Consider the following 16,668-nt stretch of genomic DNA (forward strand, 5'->3'; position numbering starts at 1 on the left):
CCACGGCGCAACTTTGGCAGTTACTGTAAGTCACCCCCGCAAAAAGTAAATAGCGAAACTTTACGCTCCTGTAAAACTATTTCATTTGTCCTTAAAATCATTTTTAATATAAAAATAATGCTCCAAAATGTCCTAGCACCAAATTCACACAACGCATGAAACGTACAACAAACAAAATCAAGTCACAAGCAGAGATTTCCAAAAATAATCCCTTTCAAACACTACATTTTAGGGCACTTAAAGCTTCTTCAGTACATTTTGGCTTTGGGGGGTTCCACTTATCTAAAGTAAACTCTTGAAAGTTCAAAGAAATGTCTGAATAAAACATAAAATAAATAAATAATATAAAATGTGGCTACAGTTCACATCTGTAAAATGCATATTTCAATTTACAGATTTAATTCCACCGACGTAGGATAAAAAAAAACATTAAATTGTCCACAAATGTATCATTTAGGACTAAATCATATTGTATATTTTTATATCTGTGGCTAATACGTATATAATGTTTGTGACAAGTAGCAACTAGACAATTCTTTGCACAGACATATGTGTAAAAAGAAATAAATAAGACAAAAGTGGCCACTGCCTGTTTGCTCTGTGAACCCTTTTTACCCCCAATTTGAAAACCCCAAAATAAATATATTTCAAGTCTAAATGTCTGAAAATACCATTCAATCATTACATTTTTTCCAGATGTGTCAATTAAGAAAAAATGATAAATTTGTCATCAGTCAGCAAAAGATGACTATACTGAGAGATGGAAAATAGTGCCACGTTTTATAATAAATATTACAAAGACATCATAATATGCAAGGAAGCCTTGCTAAACACCCTATGCACAGTAAGGCTACAACAGCATTTCATGGCAGAAATCTTCTGAAATTGAGGCACTTCCTGATAATTTAGTTGAGGTTATATAATGGAAACAGTTTTAAACATCAGGTTGATTTATGTGTTCAGAAGTCTTTGAGCACACTGGTAAGGCGTCTCATTTTCTCCTCCATTGCTCTCTTGTTGCTCTCAGTTTCCTCCAGCAGCTCCCTCATCTCTTCCTCCACCTGGTAAACCTGCAAAATAAAAAGCAGAACAAAACATCACTCTAGATCATTAGGTACATCAGGGTTTTATTAGTAAAGGCTTTAAATACTCAGTTCAGATAGGTTTAGATGTTTTTGATCAGATCTGGGCATTCAGGCAAATCTTAATCATGAGATAATTTATGGGAACATTTAAGCTAAACATGTTAGGCTAAACTCATATTCCAACAAACCTATGTTCATTCCATGATATCATATTTGAGGTTCTGTCAGCAAGAAGACATGGTGAAAAGAACGAGAGTTCCTAATGTTACAACAAATATATATAATCATCCATCCATCCATCCATTATCTGTAACCGCTTATCCAATTCAGGGTTCCAGAGCCTACCTGGAATCATTGGGCGCAAGGCGGGAATACACCCTGGAGGGGGCACCAGTCCTTCACAGGGCAACACACACACATTCACTCACACCTACGGACACTTTTTGAGTTGCCAATCCACCTACCAACGTGTGTTTTTGGACTGTGGGAGGAAACCGGAGCACCCGGAGGAAACCCACAGACACAGGGAGAACACACCACACACCTCACAGACAGTCACCCGGAGGAAATCCACACAGTCACAGGGAGAACACACCAACTCCTCACAGACAGTCACCCGGAGCGGGAATCGAACCCACAACCACCATATATCATATGATTTACTATCCAGAACATCCAGTATACGTGTGTTTCGTGTATTTATATATAATATTGAAGATTGAAAAACATATTGTTTCATTAAATTTCAAAACCTTTTCTATAAAACAACATAAAATAACATCTCAGGCATCATGCAAAATTTTCATTAAAGTTTTTGTTGTAGCATTTTAGGGGTATTAAATGTTTCAGAAATCTTTTTTTCACCACCACTGTGCTCAGCACTTTTAAATTAAGACCAATTTTAATCATTTGTCTAAGTGTCAAAGACTGAAATATGTATTAAACAAATTACAGTTGACTGCCTAAATAATCATTGCATTTGTATAGGGCTAAAACGTAACAGCAAAGTTCAGAATAGGTGTATTTCACTCAATCATTCAACCCATAAAATGGTTTAAATGTAGTGAATGAATGCAATTAAAAGTATATTCACGGTGTGTATTTCTCCATATTATATTGCATATATGCAATGTACCCTACACAACCTCACTAACTCTCTGTAATATAAATTAATGTTGCACTGTTGTAAATGACATGCATGTTGAATGACATAAGAAAAGCTTGGTCAAGAAGGATAGTGACCAAGCTGTGTGGGAATCAGGCTCTCACATGGTGGTGCTCTGGGTGAGAAATAGAAGTAATACTGCTGGTTTACCCTCTGATTGGCTTGTTCTATCTGTTTCTGTTTGTCAGCAGCCAATCGTAGCAGCTCTGCCTGATGAGTAGCTTGCAGAGATTCCAGTTGTCTGCGGAAAGCATCGTCCACACAGTGAAGCTTCTCAATAGCTGCCCTAAACCAGAATATCACCAAGATTTCAGTTTTAAAGATTCAGGTGACGATAAATACACTGGATCTAATACACTTAGATTTCTTTGCTCGTACTTATGTGCTTGGGTTGCTTTTTCCTTTTCGTCCATTAGCGCTTTCTCTTTGGCATCAAAGCCCTCCTTCATACGTTTCACCTGGCTCTCCAGCCTGCTCAGTAGATCTGCCTTGTCCTGCCATTTTCTGCTTGAGGCACTGGTGTGGTTTAAGAATGAAGACAACTGGTTATAGTAACAGTAAACAGTACATGTGGGAATTTTCCAGTCTAGCATGATTCAAATGACATATCCTACTCTCTTACATACGCACATTCAATAATCATACTGTCAAAATGCGGATAATGTTGCAATGACAATATTTACACATGTATAAAGTATTTACAATACAATTCTGGTTACACAGAATATCCATGTTTCATTAAACCTTGAATTAATGTGTGTTCCATGTAATTTTATATATAAAATTATGTTAAATTAACCAACTATTAACTGTGGAGTTGGGTCAGAAAGGTACCTGTAAGCTTCTTTGAGTTCAGCCATCTCAGCCTCCTTGTCGAGAAGCTGTTGTTTAAGTTCCTCTTTCCTGAGGCTGAGCTTATCCACGGTGTCTTGGAGCTCAGCTGCTGAAACTGTCTGCTCCTCTAGCTGCTGCTGGAATCTCTTCTGAGTCTGAAGATTCTCCTCACGAACTTTGCGAAGCTGCTCGTCTCGTTCCTGCACCGCCTGAAAGGACAATGAGACCAATGTTTCATTATTGTTACACTGGAACACACTTCATAATCGAAATTCATCACCAGTGGCAGTGAAATCACCTCTTTTAGCTTGCGGATAGTCTCAGTCTGATCATCCACAATCTTAGCTTTGATTCTCAGTGCATCGTTGTCCTTTTCATTTTGTTTCTTCTGGGTCTCAAGCTCAGTGCTCAGAACTTCAATTCTGGCCTCCAATCGACCTCGGTCCTGGGCAAGGGAAGCTCCTACAAAAACAATGCCATCAGCTCCTTTACTCTATTGCAAGGGGTGCGCTATTTTGAGTTTCTAGGCTGAAATGATAATCCACATTAATTAATTACTTAGCATAACAGAACTGGGCAGTTAGTGTTCTCCTTGAGCTGCAATTATGTGTTCAAAAAGTAGCAGATCAAAAAGAAGCAGTGGCTGGCTTCACAAGTCTCTGAGGAAGCGTGTGCTAGTCATCGCCCTTCCATTTTGATAGTATCATGTGACTGGGGAAATTCTGGCTAGGAATTGATTAAAAGGGATGCGGGACATATTTAAAATCAAGATGCTATGCTAGGTCGTGATTTTAATATTCAGACAATAAATATGTTGTCACATTTACTGGCACATAATATTTTTGTCTGGGATATAACCACACATCCCACTGTTTTACCAAATTAATGAAGTTAGATTTGATGAGGTGGTACCTTGCTGGGCCAGCTCCTGCCCCCAGAGTTTCCTCTCTGCCCGAAGACCTTCTATGACAGAATCCTGTGCAGTGAGTTGGGAGATAAGCTTGCTCTTTTCTTTCTTCAGTAGCTCAAACTGTACACTCAGACGCCTGTCCTCCTCTGCTACTACCTCCAGTGACCTTACTCGTGTCTATGAAACAAAGTCACATAACCGAACTCACAAAAGGATAATAAAATTGCAAAAACCAAACATAAAGTCTGTTGACATTCTGAGTGTGCTGCTCATTTCTGAGCTTTAAGCATACATGCTCTTACCTTTAATTCTGTTACAGCCTCGCGTTTGCTTTTGATGAGCTCAGCTATTCGAGCTTTCTGTTCTTTCACCATAGCTGTGAGCTCTGGCACCAGGGACCCTGACTGCTTCTCTTTCAGCTGAGACTCAGTCAGAGCCGCCTTCACCTCTAAGAGCTGAGCAGACATGAGGTCAAATCCCTCCTTGACCTGGCAACACACACATAAACACACACACACACACACACACACACACACACACACACACGAGCACACACATATGCACACAATTAATTTTTACTTCTGCGGAAGTTATGGAAGCAAAGTTGAACACCTGTATCAGCAATTAGAAGAAATGACAACAAACGTGTGGACATAGAGTGTAACTAAACTAAAACCATTTTATTTTAAATAAAACATCAGAGGAAACATTCATTCATTCATTATCTGTAACTGCTTATCCAGTTCAGGGTCGCGGTGGGTCCAGAGCCTACCAGGAATCAGGGCAAGGCGGGAATACACCCTGGAGGGGGTGCCAGGCCTTCACAGGGCAACTCACACATCCACTCACACTTTTTTTTTGTTTTTGGACCGTGGGAGGAAACCGGAGCACCCAGAGGAAACCCACACAGACACAGGGAGAACACACCAAACTCCTCACAGACAGTCACCCGGAGAAAACCCACGCAGACACAGGGAGAATACACCGAACTCCTCACAGACAGTCACCCGGAGGAAACCCACACAGACACAGGGAGAACACACCAAACTCCTTACAGACAGTCACCTGGAAGAAACCCATGCAGACACAGGGAGAACACACCAAACTCCTCACAGACAGTCACCCGGAGGAAACCCACGCAGACACAGGGAGAACACATCAAACTCCTCACAGACAGTCACCCGGAGGAAACCCACGCAGACACAGGGAGAACACACCAAACTCCTCACAGTCACCCGGAGGAAACCCACACAGACACGGGGAGAACACACCAAACTCCTCACAGACAGTCACCCAGAGGAAACCCACGCGGACACAGGGAGAACATACCACACTCCTCACAGACAGTCACCCGGAGGAAACCCACGCAGACACAGGAAGAACACACCACACTCCTCACAGAGTCACCCGGAGGAAACCCATGCAGACACAGGGAGAACACACCACAGTCCTCACAGACAGTCACCCGGAGGAAACCCACGCAGACACAGGGAGCCACATTAATAATACCACATTAATAACTTGCTAAAAGTTCCTGTACCCTGACATCATCCAAAACACTTTCAGTTTTTCAAGAGATTTCCCTACAGCGAGAAGTAGTAGAATCTTTAGACCAATGCTTCTTCCTGAAATAACTGTATGAAAACATCATTTTTAGAACTGTGCAAAATTTATTTGAGAATGTTTATGACAAGCACTTTCAGATTTATCTGATTTCTGGGTCCAAACTTCCAAAAGCATTTGAGTTGTAACGTGTATTTAATTATTCCAGAATCATCTTTAGGATAATTTGCTTTTGGGAAGTCCAGCCCTGATTAAGAAGATGAGTATCACTGCCGATGTAGCTACTTTAATCAGACACAGTTCTTACCTCAGAGAAGCGCTTAGCTTCAATGGTAAGAGCCATGCGGAACTCGTCCTCCAGTGCAGCATACTGCTGCTGGGCATCAGCCAACTTCTGCTCCATCTCAGTCCGTCTCTGAGCATAACTCCGCTCAACAGCCATCACCTCCTTCCCCACAGCCTCCCGAAACTCAGGTCCACCAGGGAGCAGCCGCTCTGACAGCTCCTTCCTGAACCACATGGGATAAGCAATGTTTGTTTGATGCTACTTTAGTTTTATGCTGCATTTACAGGGATATTTATTCCAGATCTAGACTTTATCCTTGTCCCATCCTATGGACTGGATTCAGGACTAAACACATCCACTAGAGTTTTATTTTTATTTTTTTTTAAATATTTTCCCCACCCTTGTGCCTCTTTGGACTAGTAATGTTGCAATGTGTGTAATGTCTTGTAGTGTCTGACCTGTGTGCCTCCTCCCTGGAGGTCAGGAGCTCTTGCAGTTGTTGAAGTTTGTCTTTATTCTGCCGAAGCGACACTCTAAGTATTTCTACCTCTCGCTTCAGGACAGCACACCTGTTCTCCAGCTCCTGCCGCCTCTTCATCTAAGACAGAGAAATAAAGCTCAAGACAATGAAATTGGGAACAATGGATTCCTACAAATGACCTTAATGCTGTGAACAAGCATAATATTCAAACATGCAGCAAAACTGTTTTTTAATATTGAAAGTTAAAATACCGTATTGTTCCAAATTTTTTTATTAATTCTGTATGAGCATCAGCAGAGGTGTCTAGAGATGTACCTCCTCAGCCTTGTATCTGGTCCTTAGTGTCTCTTCCTGCGACACACACTCCTCCAGACTGCGCAGCGCCCTCTTGTTCTGGTCCTCTTGGCTGCGCAGATGCTCCAGCTGCTCGGCTGCAGTTCTGCACCTTTCTTCCAGCTCCTCCACTCGAATCTGCAGACCTGCTTTCTCTGAGCGCTCCTTCAGCAACAGTTCTTTCAGTCTGGGTAAAAGACAGGTGAATGTGGTCATGTTGTGACAGCTCAGGGTGATGAAAAAAAAATCTCAGTCACAGTAAATAAAGCTCGAGACATAAAAAATATCAAGAAACAACAAGAATTGTTCACAGTGGTCGTGATAGATACCAGACATCTGAAGAGTTTAATTCCTCTAAAAGCTATTACACAGAAAGTTAATACACAATATATTTACACTGATTAACAAATGTTGTACTAAAAAGCTGTTGTCTCACGTTGTTTTTCCAAACCAAATGTAACTGTACAGAAATTTCTGTACTATGCACTATTTCAAATGATTTGCAATGACTCATCATATTTCTCAATCATTTAATTCTGCAGACAATTCAGAAAATTCTTCTTTAATCATCTACCAAACTAAGCACATAATACAACCACATACGTAGTTCAAGTATTCAGGCAACATAGGTATTATATTCATATCATAAATCAGGCATTGGACAGAGTTAATGGTGTTTACTCTGACCTCTATAAGGTTTGAGGCATTAGTGAGAAGTGCTGCTAAAAATTGATGGATGAGCTACACCAGATACTTGTCTGTTAACACACCTTTACTCTGCTTATTAATTATGATTCACAGTGGGAGAGAGAACTCTAGAGACCTGCTCATAAACCATTTTTCTCATCCAGGATCCATATCCTCGTAAGACCTGGCAATTCATTTTTGTCCTCTGTGGGGTACATGGGTCCAAAAAGGGGATTTCAAAAACTATATAAAGCTACTTTACTGAACACACTGCTCCGTGTAGAGGACATCCGAGCCTTGCCAATGATATATCATTTGTTGGGGTGTCATTTTCAACAAGAGTTCTGCCTTTTCAAAATCAAGAGAAGCAAGCAGTTGAAATATATGCATTTATTCATTCATTATCTATAACCCCTTATCCAGTTCAGGGTCGCGGTGGGTCCAGAACCTACCTGGAATCATTGGGCGCAAGACAGGAATACACAGGAATACAGAGACCAGGAAACCCACACGGACACAGGGAGAACACACCACACTCCTCAGACAGTCACCCAGAGGAAACCCACGCGGACACAGGGAGAACACACCACACTCCTCATAGACAGTCACCCGGAGGAAACCCACACAGACACAGGGAGAACACACCACACTCCTCACAGACAGTCACCCGGAGTAAACCCACACGGACACAGGGAGAACACACCACACTCCTCACAGACAGTCACCCGGAGGAAACCCACGCAGACACAGGGAGAACACACCACACTCCTCACAGACAGTCACCCGGAGGAAACCCACACAGACACAGGGAGATCACACCACACTCCTCACAGACAGTCACCCGGAGGAAACCCATGCAGACACAGGGAGAACACACCACACTCCTCACAGACAGTCACCCGGAGCAGGACTCGAAGCCACAACCTACAGGACCCTGGACCTGTGACAGAGACACTACCTGCGGCGCCACTGTGCTGCCCTTGACTGAAATTCTCAAACTTTAATTTATAAATATATATAAATTTATAAATATATATAAATATATAAATTTATTTATAATTAAACTGAAAAGACTCAAGTCTAGAAACATAGCTTGAGCTTGTGCTAGTAGAATCACCACCAGTTTTTTTCTAATTCCAAAGTACAGAAACATTCTACAAATATAGACATCAATTATCTGTAAAAAATGTAAAATCTATAAAACACAGAATAAGAAGGTTTTAAAGATGCCATCATTTCTTTTTCCTCCATACCAGATTTGTGCCACTTTAATGGTATATACTTTAGTAAAGGCATGTCTCATCTCCTCTGTAATGTGCAATAATAGAAGAGTCAGATTGTACAGGACTTATCACTTACAGTAGTACACTTTTCATTTCACTTCCAAAGTAGTCAAAAATCATCACACGCTTGCCTGAGGCTCAAAGAGACTTGCTATTGTGGTTTCTGACACACTATATAGTACAGTACTGTTACCAATCGGCATAAAAAATAAATGTCACACTTCAAGATGGCTGATGGCTGCTACTGCTGTTTTTAGATAAGCAATGGAATTTTAGATTCCCTGGAATCACTGGGAGCAAGGTGGAAACACAGGCAGTACGGGGCGCCAGTCCCTCACAGGGCACCACACACTCACACACGGACACTTTTGCATGGCCATTCTACTTACCAACATGTGTGTTTGGATTGTGAAAGGACCCCAGAGCACCCGGGGGAGACCCACACAGACACAAGGCGAACACAACACACTGCTCACAGACAGTCACCCTGAGAGGGGCTCAAACCCACAACCCCTGAACCCTGGAGCTGTGTAACAGCAACTTGATCTGTTGTGGCATCATGCCACCCTGTTAACTTATTTACTGACTCTTTACCTGCTTAGTGAACACCTCCAGACACATTCTCTATTGACAGATGCTTCCTCACCTATCAGTTGTGTGTAGGGCCATGCTTTGCAGCTCCTTCTCCTCACTGGCCTTGGTCTGCAGGCACTTCACCTGCTCTGTGAGCTTCTTTACGGCCTGCTCTGCCTTCCAGCGCCGCTCCCGCTCTTCATCCCGCTCCTCCACTATTGCCTGAAAACACACACCACACACTTTTCTCTTCCACAAGCCCATTTACATTCTTCAGCTGCACTCTTTCAGAATTCAGAAAGACTGTTTGTGTACCCTATAGGTTTCCTCTTCTGTTTGGTGGGAGCTTTTGTCTGGAGTAGTCCGGCCAGCTTTGAAACCCCTCCTCACTGAGGATGCTGCATTTTTGCTGCTCAGGCTTTGGACAGCTGCCCTCCGCCTGGTGCCAGCAGTAAGCTTTGAGCTCTGCTGTTTTTGTGCATCTGATTCACTAGAAAAGGAGCAATCACCATTCAAAACAAGCTTAATTAGCAAAACAGAATAACAGCATTCATTTAGCTCAAACATAGGCCAGTTAAAGTAAAATAAAGATTTACACTTGTAGGCTGTTACACTAAAAATATTAAACGTTTAGCTATATTTTAGAGAATTTTCAAACATTAAATGCTTTTACAGAAGGATGAATCTCAATGTTTACAGCTTGCCCCAACACTAAATCATGATTAACATGCAGATATCTGTGTGAGTAGCATCATGTTTGCTCCAGTGAAGCCAAATGAACTGGAGTTGAACTTGTGACAGAGTAATCACTCATGTCTGAGAGCAATCTCCAACAGGGAGGAGCACAGACAATTACTGGACTAGATTAATTACAGGACCAGATCAAAGCCTTTGTCTCTGTGTCTCTGTTCTCTAATGACTTTGACCCATAGCAAGTGTCTGGAAAAATAAATGCTGAGAGATTGCAGTTGCAAACACTTGACAGTTCTAGTACACTGTAAGGGAGAGTTAACGCACCTGTCTGATCGCTTGCCTTTGGCCTGTTTCACCAGCTTGTTCCTTGTGTTGCCTCTGGGGCAAGGAATTCTTGAACGCTGTTGGTTCTCTTTCCCACTGTCACATTCGCTCTCTGATGTCTGGTCAGTGTCCCTTTTTGCTTTCCGTACAACAGACTGTCGCGCTTGGCTGGCATCAGGGCCCCCACTTGCTGGAGTCTGGAACAAGAAGCGCCAGGGAAAGAAAAAGGAAACTGATTTGAATTTTCTAAATCATAGGCTGTTATTTATTATTTCATTTTTTTCTGTAGTGAAATTCACAGTGATTTAGCCATTTTAGGCCAGCACAAAAAAGTAGCTACTGCTGCTGTCTGCTCTTCTCTGATAAAATCATGAGATTTCTTTTGTGTATGTTAAAAAAAAACTACATTTTAGGCAAGAAAACATGAATACAATACAAGGCTTGTAGTCGATCTCAAAAACGTTTTTAAGCTTCAAAGTTGATCTTTTTTTTTATTGGTCCCCTCAGGGAAATTCTCTGCATTTGACCCATCCGTGGTAGTGAGCAATTCTTCACAAACTCTAGGTGCAGTGAACACACACACAACCGGAGCAGGAGGCGCCCAGGGAGCAGTTTTAGGGTTAGGTGCATTGCCCAAGGGCACCTCAGCCGTAAACAAACTTTTCCTTGCCGGTCCCCGGAATTGAACCGGCAACCCTCTGGCCTCAAGCTTGCTTCTCTAACCTCAAATGCCACACGATAATGTTTAATATACACCTTTAAAAGTGGAAGATTTTACCCCTTGTGTAAAAGTTACATTTTATATTTAAAATTTAACTTTTCTTCCAATTTGCATCCTGAAAAGTGGATAACGTATTTTTTATGACTTGAATCAAGTCGATAAAGGGTATTTGAGCTATCCAGCAAGTGCTGAACTAATGCCCTTCAGAGCCACAACTGGACACCTCTGGTCTTCAGCGTTCTGCTGTACCTTGTGGAACAGTTGGGAGACCTGCTGTTCCAGTTTTTTGATGCGGAGATCATTTGTCTGTTTATCTGAAGTGGAGTCTCCTCTAGGTGGTCCTGGCTGAGAGCTGTCCTCCTTAGCAGACGTCCCCACAGCTCTGCCACGGTGTCGAAACTGAGTAAGAACTTCATCAATCCTGGGAGTGAGGACTGGAGCATCTGCTGGGATCTTCACAACAGAGAAAACTAATGAGCCATTAACAATATCACTCCTGTGAAGGAATGCACAAATACTAGAGAAATGTGTTAAATATTTTTATTTGCAAACATTTTACTAAATTATATTAAAATAGAATATAAAGACAAGCAAAGCTGAACATTTCATTTACTGAAATGGCTTAATGTTAAAGCGTCCCTCTGCTTCAGATGGCTAGATATATAGCCTTTTATATATGCTCTTTGAAATTAACGCTAAGTGGAGCATGAATTTACCTGGATTTTATTCAATACAATAGCTTCAAATGAGAGCTTCAAAACCAAGAATGAAAATTAACTAGACATATTTCTTTGTGATCCAGAAGTGCTAAAATAATAGATTTTTCCAATAATTTAATATTTCATGTTTTAAACAGTTCCATTTCTATTCAAACACTTGACAACACTTATTCTTGTACTGTTTTACTATTTTAGAAAAGAGAATATATGCACTTGATCTCCGTTGGCACTAGCATCTGTTGAAATCAGAAATTCCAAGAAATCCTCTAAGCCAGGCACATCCATAGGACTCTCGTCTCCTGGAGGAGGACAGTTCCCCAGTCTGTCTTCGCCATCCAGAGTGGAGAGTTGCTGCAGGGACTGCAGGACCATTTCCCTGTAGCCTAGAGAATAGAAAGAAAGATATGTGGACCATGCTAAGCAGAAAACACTAATACTTACTATGTACTACAAAGGGTGGCTGGACTTACTACTGCTAGTTTAATGGTCAGTATGAATCTCTCCAGTCACCACACAGAGCTAGTTAAAAACTAGACGCCCTTGGTTTTCTTTATCTCTACTTTACAGTGTCGATTTCATTATAGAGTGTGTGTTCTGAAAGAGGTCTCAGGTCTGCTGAAGAGGCAGCTAGTAAAAGCAGTGCTTCTCAGTGGTGCTGGCATTTTGCATCTTGTGAAATCCCAGGATTTATGTGATTCTAATGCTCCACAGCTGAAGGGGTTACTTAAATTAATGAACTAGCAGAGAGACTTACTGTGAAAACAATCTGACAAAGCAATTTGAAAATTTACATTAACAAGGCTGCAAACCTGGAAGACTGCAGACTGGATTATCCACACCATCCATTCTGAGAGTAACTGCCCTTAGATTGTGCAATCCCAACATGCACTGCAGTAAATGGTTCATACTGTCCAAACGATTTCCATGAAGCTGCATATGTTTCAGTTTGTATTCAGCTCCGTGCAAATATAAGAGACCTGTGGATATACGTCAGGGAGGTGATGCAGCAATATACTGAATATATATCTAAATAATGATTGTACAGGATAAAGAAACAACACAGTTGTTCCCACAGTGACGATATGTTATGTATCTGAATTTTCACTTCACTCAATCTACTGGATATTTATTATGAAATTCTATGTAGAAACTTGTTTGTTAAATTAAATATTTACTGAATTAATCATATTTTAAACATGTTTTCTTTTAAGTTAATGAAATCAGTTTAAAGTTCAGAATTTAACGCTACACAATGTTCGGTGTTTACGTACCTGTGAGGTCACTGATTTTATTGTAAGCCAAGTTCAACCTTGTGAGGTTCATCAGCCCACTGAGACCTAAACAATGGAAATCGGGTTTATTTTAAAATAATACAGAAAAGCTGTGCAATAATCAGTACTTATTTCTATTCTTGCTCTTAATTTAATTGCTTTTTACTGTTTCTGTTGACTCTGTAAAACCTTTGAACTGCCCTCGTGACAGCGTTTTCCAAAGTGTGGGGCGCGCTCCCCTAGTGGGGCGTGTAGGAATTGCAGGTGGGGCGCCTAGAATCTGGAAAAATGCATTTCTTTAATAATGAACCTGTCTTTATTAATGCCTTTCGGTTTTGCCTATAAAGCTTACTCAGTAAAGAGCACCCACTCACAATGGATTCATTAATAGCCCTTAAACATAATAAAAGAACATTAGATAGGAGACCAGAAAAAATGTAGCTTGCCTGGAACCAAAATATTCTGATATTTGCAAAAGTTTATTTTGAAAATGCGCCACAGAGATTAACGTGCTTTGGCAGCGAGTCTGAGAAGGGCCTTCTTTAAGCTTTCGTTAAGGCACCTGTTCAAATACAAAGCTGCTCCAATCATCACTGGCCTCTTATTCACCGTCAGAGTCTGGTTTATAAAGTTAGTGTTGACCAGCTCTGGGCTTGAGGTCAGTAACGAGAGCACAACAGATAACAATGACGGATAATTACAGTTATGAAAGGGGCTTGTACTGTTAGGGAAACACAGGAGGATTTGAGAGTTAGTTCACTTTAATATTAGCTGTGTTCAGGTTGTGAGAAAGCGCTCTAAACATGCAGCAAATTAACGTTGTGATCTGGCCGTGTCCCAAACTGCACACTGCTGCTCTGAATAGTATGAAAATAAATATATAGCTACCACACTTAGCAGTGCTTTCTGTAGTGTAGTATGTAAAATCCCATAGTATGTTTTTTGGGACGTCTCTAACGTTAATGTTAATCAAATGCTGTTCCACATCATTATAAATGCAGTATTTTACTGCCTACAGCTAATATGTTGGGTATGAGGTGGGCTTTGATTCAGCACGTGTCCCTCACCAATATCAAACTCACTGAAGCACGGGTGGTGCGCAGAAATTACCATTTTCTTGTGTATGGAAGATTCTCTAAAATAAACTTGCCCTGCCTTGCCTAATCTGACACGGGGTTAAATGGCTGCACATCATAAAAAGATGCAGGAATATTAAGAATAACAGAACACATTCTGTGCTTTGCTACTCCAAAGCTTTACCTTCCACTTTGGTGATGTTGTTGCAGGACAGGTTTAAGGTACGTAATGAAGAAAGGGAGCCAAGGCCCTCGACGCACGAGATGCGATTGGACGACAGATCCAGATGTCTTAAGTGCCATGCTGTGGTTAATCCTTCTATCTTTGACAGTCGGTTACAGTGGAGATTTAAAGATGTGATATCAGACTTCAGTGGAACCTCTAATAAACTACAGAAGAGCGAGATAAAATAGTGAAACACAAACATGTTCATGAAGTAGCATCTGAAAATAAAACATCTCTAAGAATATGGTTGTACCACAGGGGCTCAGCTACTAGAAGTGGACCAACCCAAATTATTTTACATTTTTTAAATAATTTAGAAACTCCTGCTGTTTTTTCCACACGTGTTCTTTTAACTTACTCTTTCCTCACAGAAGTGGATTACCTGATATCCATTTCTAATATCTAAATATTTAAAAGGAAATTAACTAAATGAAACATGGGTTGTGATTTTTGCCCAGTGGTGTCATACATCCATCCATTATCTGTAACCCTTATCCAGTTCAGGGTCCAGAGCCTACCTGGAATCATTGGGCGCAAGGCAGAAACACACCCTGGAGGGGGCCCCAGTCCTTCACAGGGCAACACACACTCACACATATGGACACTTTTGAGTTGCCCATCCACCTACCAACGTGTATTTTTGGACCGTGGGAGAAAACCGGAGCACCCAGAGGAAACCCACACAGACACAGGGAGAACACACCACACTCCTCACAGACAGTCACCCGGAGGAAACCCACACAGACACAACACACCACACAGACAGTCACCCAGAGTAGGACTAGAACCCACAACCTCCAGGTCCCTGGAGCTGTGTGACTGCGACGCTACCTGCTGCACCACAGTGGTTATCATATTATATTATGACAATTTTAGTCTCAGACAATCACTTAATATTTACAAGATCTCAATAAAATCAAGTATCAGGCTCAGCCCTTTTGATAAAATAACATCAATGAGCCTCCTGGGATTCCCACTCCTAGCAGCACTGGTCCTGCAGGTTGCAGCACACAATTTCCCTGATCAGAAGCACCTACAAATCCTAATATGCAAGAACACTAAATCATGTAGTAATTCCTTAAGTGAGTTTTGTGTGAGAATTGTTTTATAGTGATTCTCAAGCCAGTTCCATGAGACACTTCACATCTAAAAACATATAACGCTGGTGAGCTGTATCGAGTGATACAGCAAGAAAATAAACAAACTGCATTGGACGCAAGCAATGTAAAATCACACCCCTGAAGCACAACCATATTTTTAACTAAGAAATTACTACTCAACTATATCAGTGGACTTGGGTTAACACACGATATTTACCTTGAAATGTCTTTATCGATTAAACAGAGCTCTCCAACAGCCATAGCCCGTGTATCACCTGTTTAAAAAGATGAGAGCCTATGTCAGTTTATTATTTATTATCATTAAAAAGCTGTTTTCTTGATATTATATATCTTTACCACTTCAACAACAGGACAGGACATCATAAGCTGGTCATGAATATGAATATGACCAAATGGGGTGGTTATGGACATCTATGTTGATACCAACAGAACCTTATTAAAAACAACAATAACCTTTTACTGAAAAACGACTGGGACCCTGAGATAAACAGCTGTATGGAAACACACTAAAACACCACCACATCAGTGTCACTGCAGAGATAGAGCACAGCTAGTGATAACTTGAAGCACCAGCAGTAAGCTTTCTTCATACTTTTTAAAATGGAGCATACAATTTAAAGCTTAATGAAAGAGATGACAGATTTGGAGAGAGGACAGCAGCGGGTGTTTTGTTGTAACTAAGCTAGCTAGTTAGCCTCTACTTTATGTGGTTTACTTATCATTTTACTCTTGGTAAAACTAGCCGACAGGTAACTAGTTAAAGATATTGTTAGACTTTAAACTGGTGTATATTTGAGCGCAATTAAGTTAGCTATGTAGCTACAACTGCGAATGAAAGACAATGGTCTGTTTACAGCAGCTGAACTTTATTAGCCATTGAGCTAACATTAGCTATTGATATATAACGTTACATTTATTTACTGGTTCGTGTCCGTGACAAATATTGTAAAACCTGGCGACTAACTTCATAAAAAGTTTATAAACACTTCACAAAGATCTGAAACACCCTCAGGTTTGTTACAGGTGAACTATCTATCTAAAGATAACTGGCTTACTGACTGAAGTTAAGATAAATCAAACGTTCCGTAGCTGTGTTTATAATGTACCAAACAATCATCCCTCCGTGTGATTAATAAAGCGGAAAACCGGGATTAATTACGCGGATGAGCTGGACCTACCCCTCTGGGTATAATCTTCATATCCCGTTCACACAGAGGCGGAGACGGCATCAATATTTTACCGCTTAAAAAAGGTAAATATCCCGCGCTAGAAGCTGCATGTTTTTGAGGTCGTCTCCGAGGCCTGTAGTTACGCGGA

At 41.0% G+C, this 16,668-nt stretch overlaps 1 protein-coding gene across 2 annotated transcripts; it reads right to left on the bottom strand.

The window, feature by feature from the left end:
• Positions 1-95: 95 nt before the first annotated feature.
• Positions 96-16,666, bottom strand: lrrcc1 (leucine rich repeat and coiled-coil centrosomal protein 1). 2 transcript variants are annotated; one of them, XM_066681366.1, is made up of 20 exons: positions 16,530-16,666; positions 15,548-15,605; positions 14,189-14,394; positions 12,929-12,994; positions 12,467-12,634; positions 11,871-12,040; positions 11,188-11,391; positions 10,218-10,414; positions 9,516-9,690; positions 9,274-9,422; positions 6,640-6,844; positions 6,302-6,441; positions 5,865-6,066; positions 4,297-4,482; positions 3,997-4,171; positions 3,383-3,546; positions 3,085-3,293; positions 2,629-2,766; positions 2,401-2,536; positions 96-1,070 (listed from the first exon to the last, which is right to left on the bottom strand). In XM_066681366.1, exons 2-20 carry the CDS (start codon positions 15,589-15,591, stop codon positions 960-962), a joined length of 3,045 nt encoding a protein of 1,014 aa, XP_066537463.1. In that variant the 5' UTR covers positions 15,592-15,605; positions 16,530-16,666; the 3' UTR covers positions 96-959. The 2 variants fall into 2 exon arrangements, with proteins under 2 accessions (XP_066537463.1, XP_066537464.1); XM_066681367.1 differs by lacking the exon at positions 16,530-16,666 and adding an exon at positions 15,688-15,736.
• Between the last annotated feature and the right edge of the window lie 2 nt (positions 16,667-16,668).

This window comes from Hoplias malabaricus, chromosome 9 (assembly GCF_029633855.1).
Source record: "Hoplias malabaricus isolate fHopMal1 chromosome 9, fHopMal1.hap1, whole genome shotgun sequence".
NCBI classification, from domain to species: Eukaryota; Metazoa; Chordata; class Actinopteri; order Characiformes; family Erythrinidae; genus Hoplias; species Hoplias malabaricus.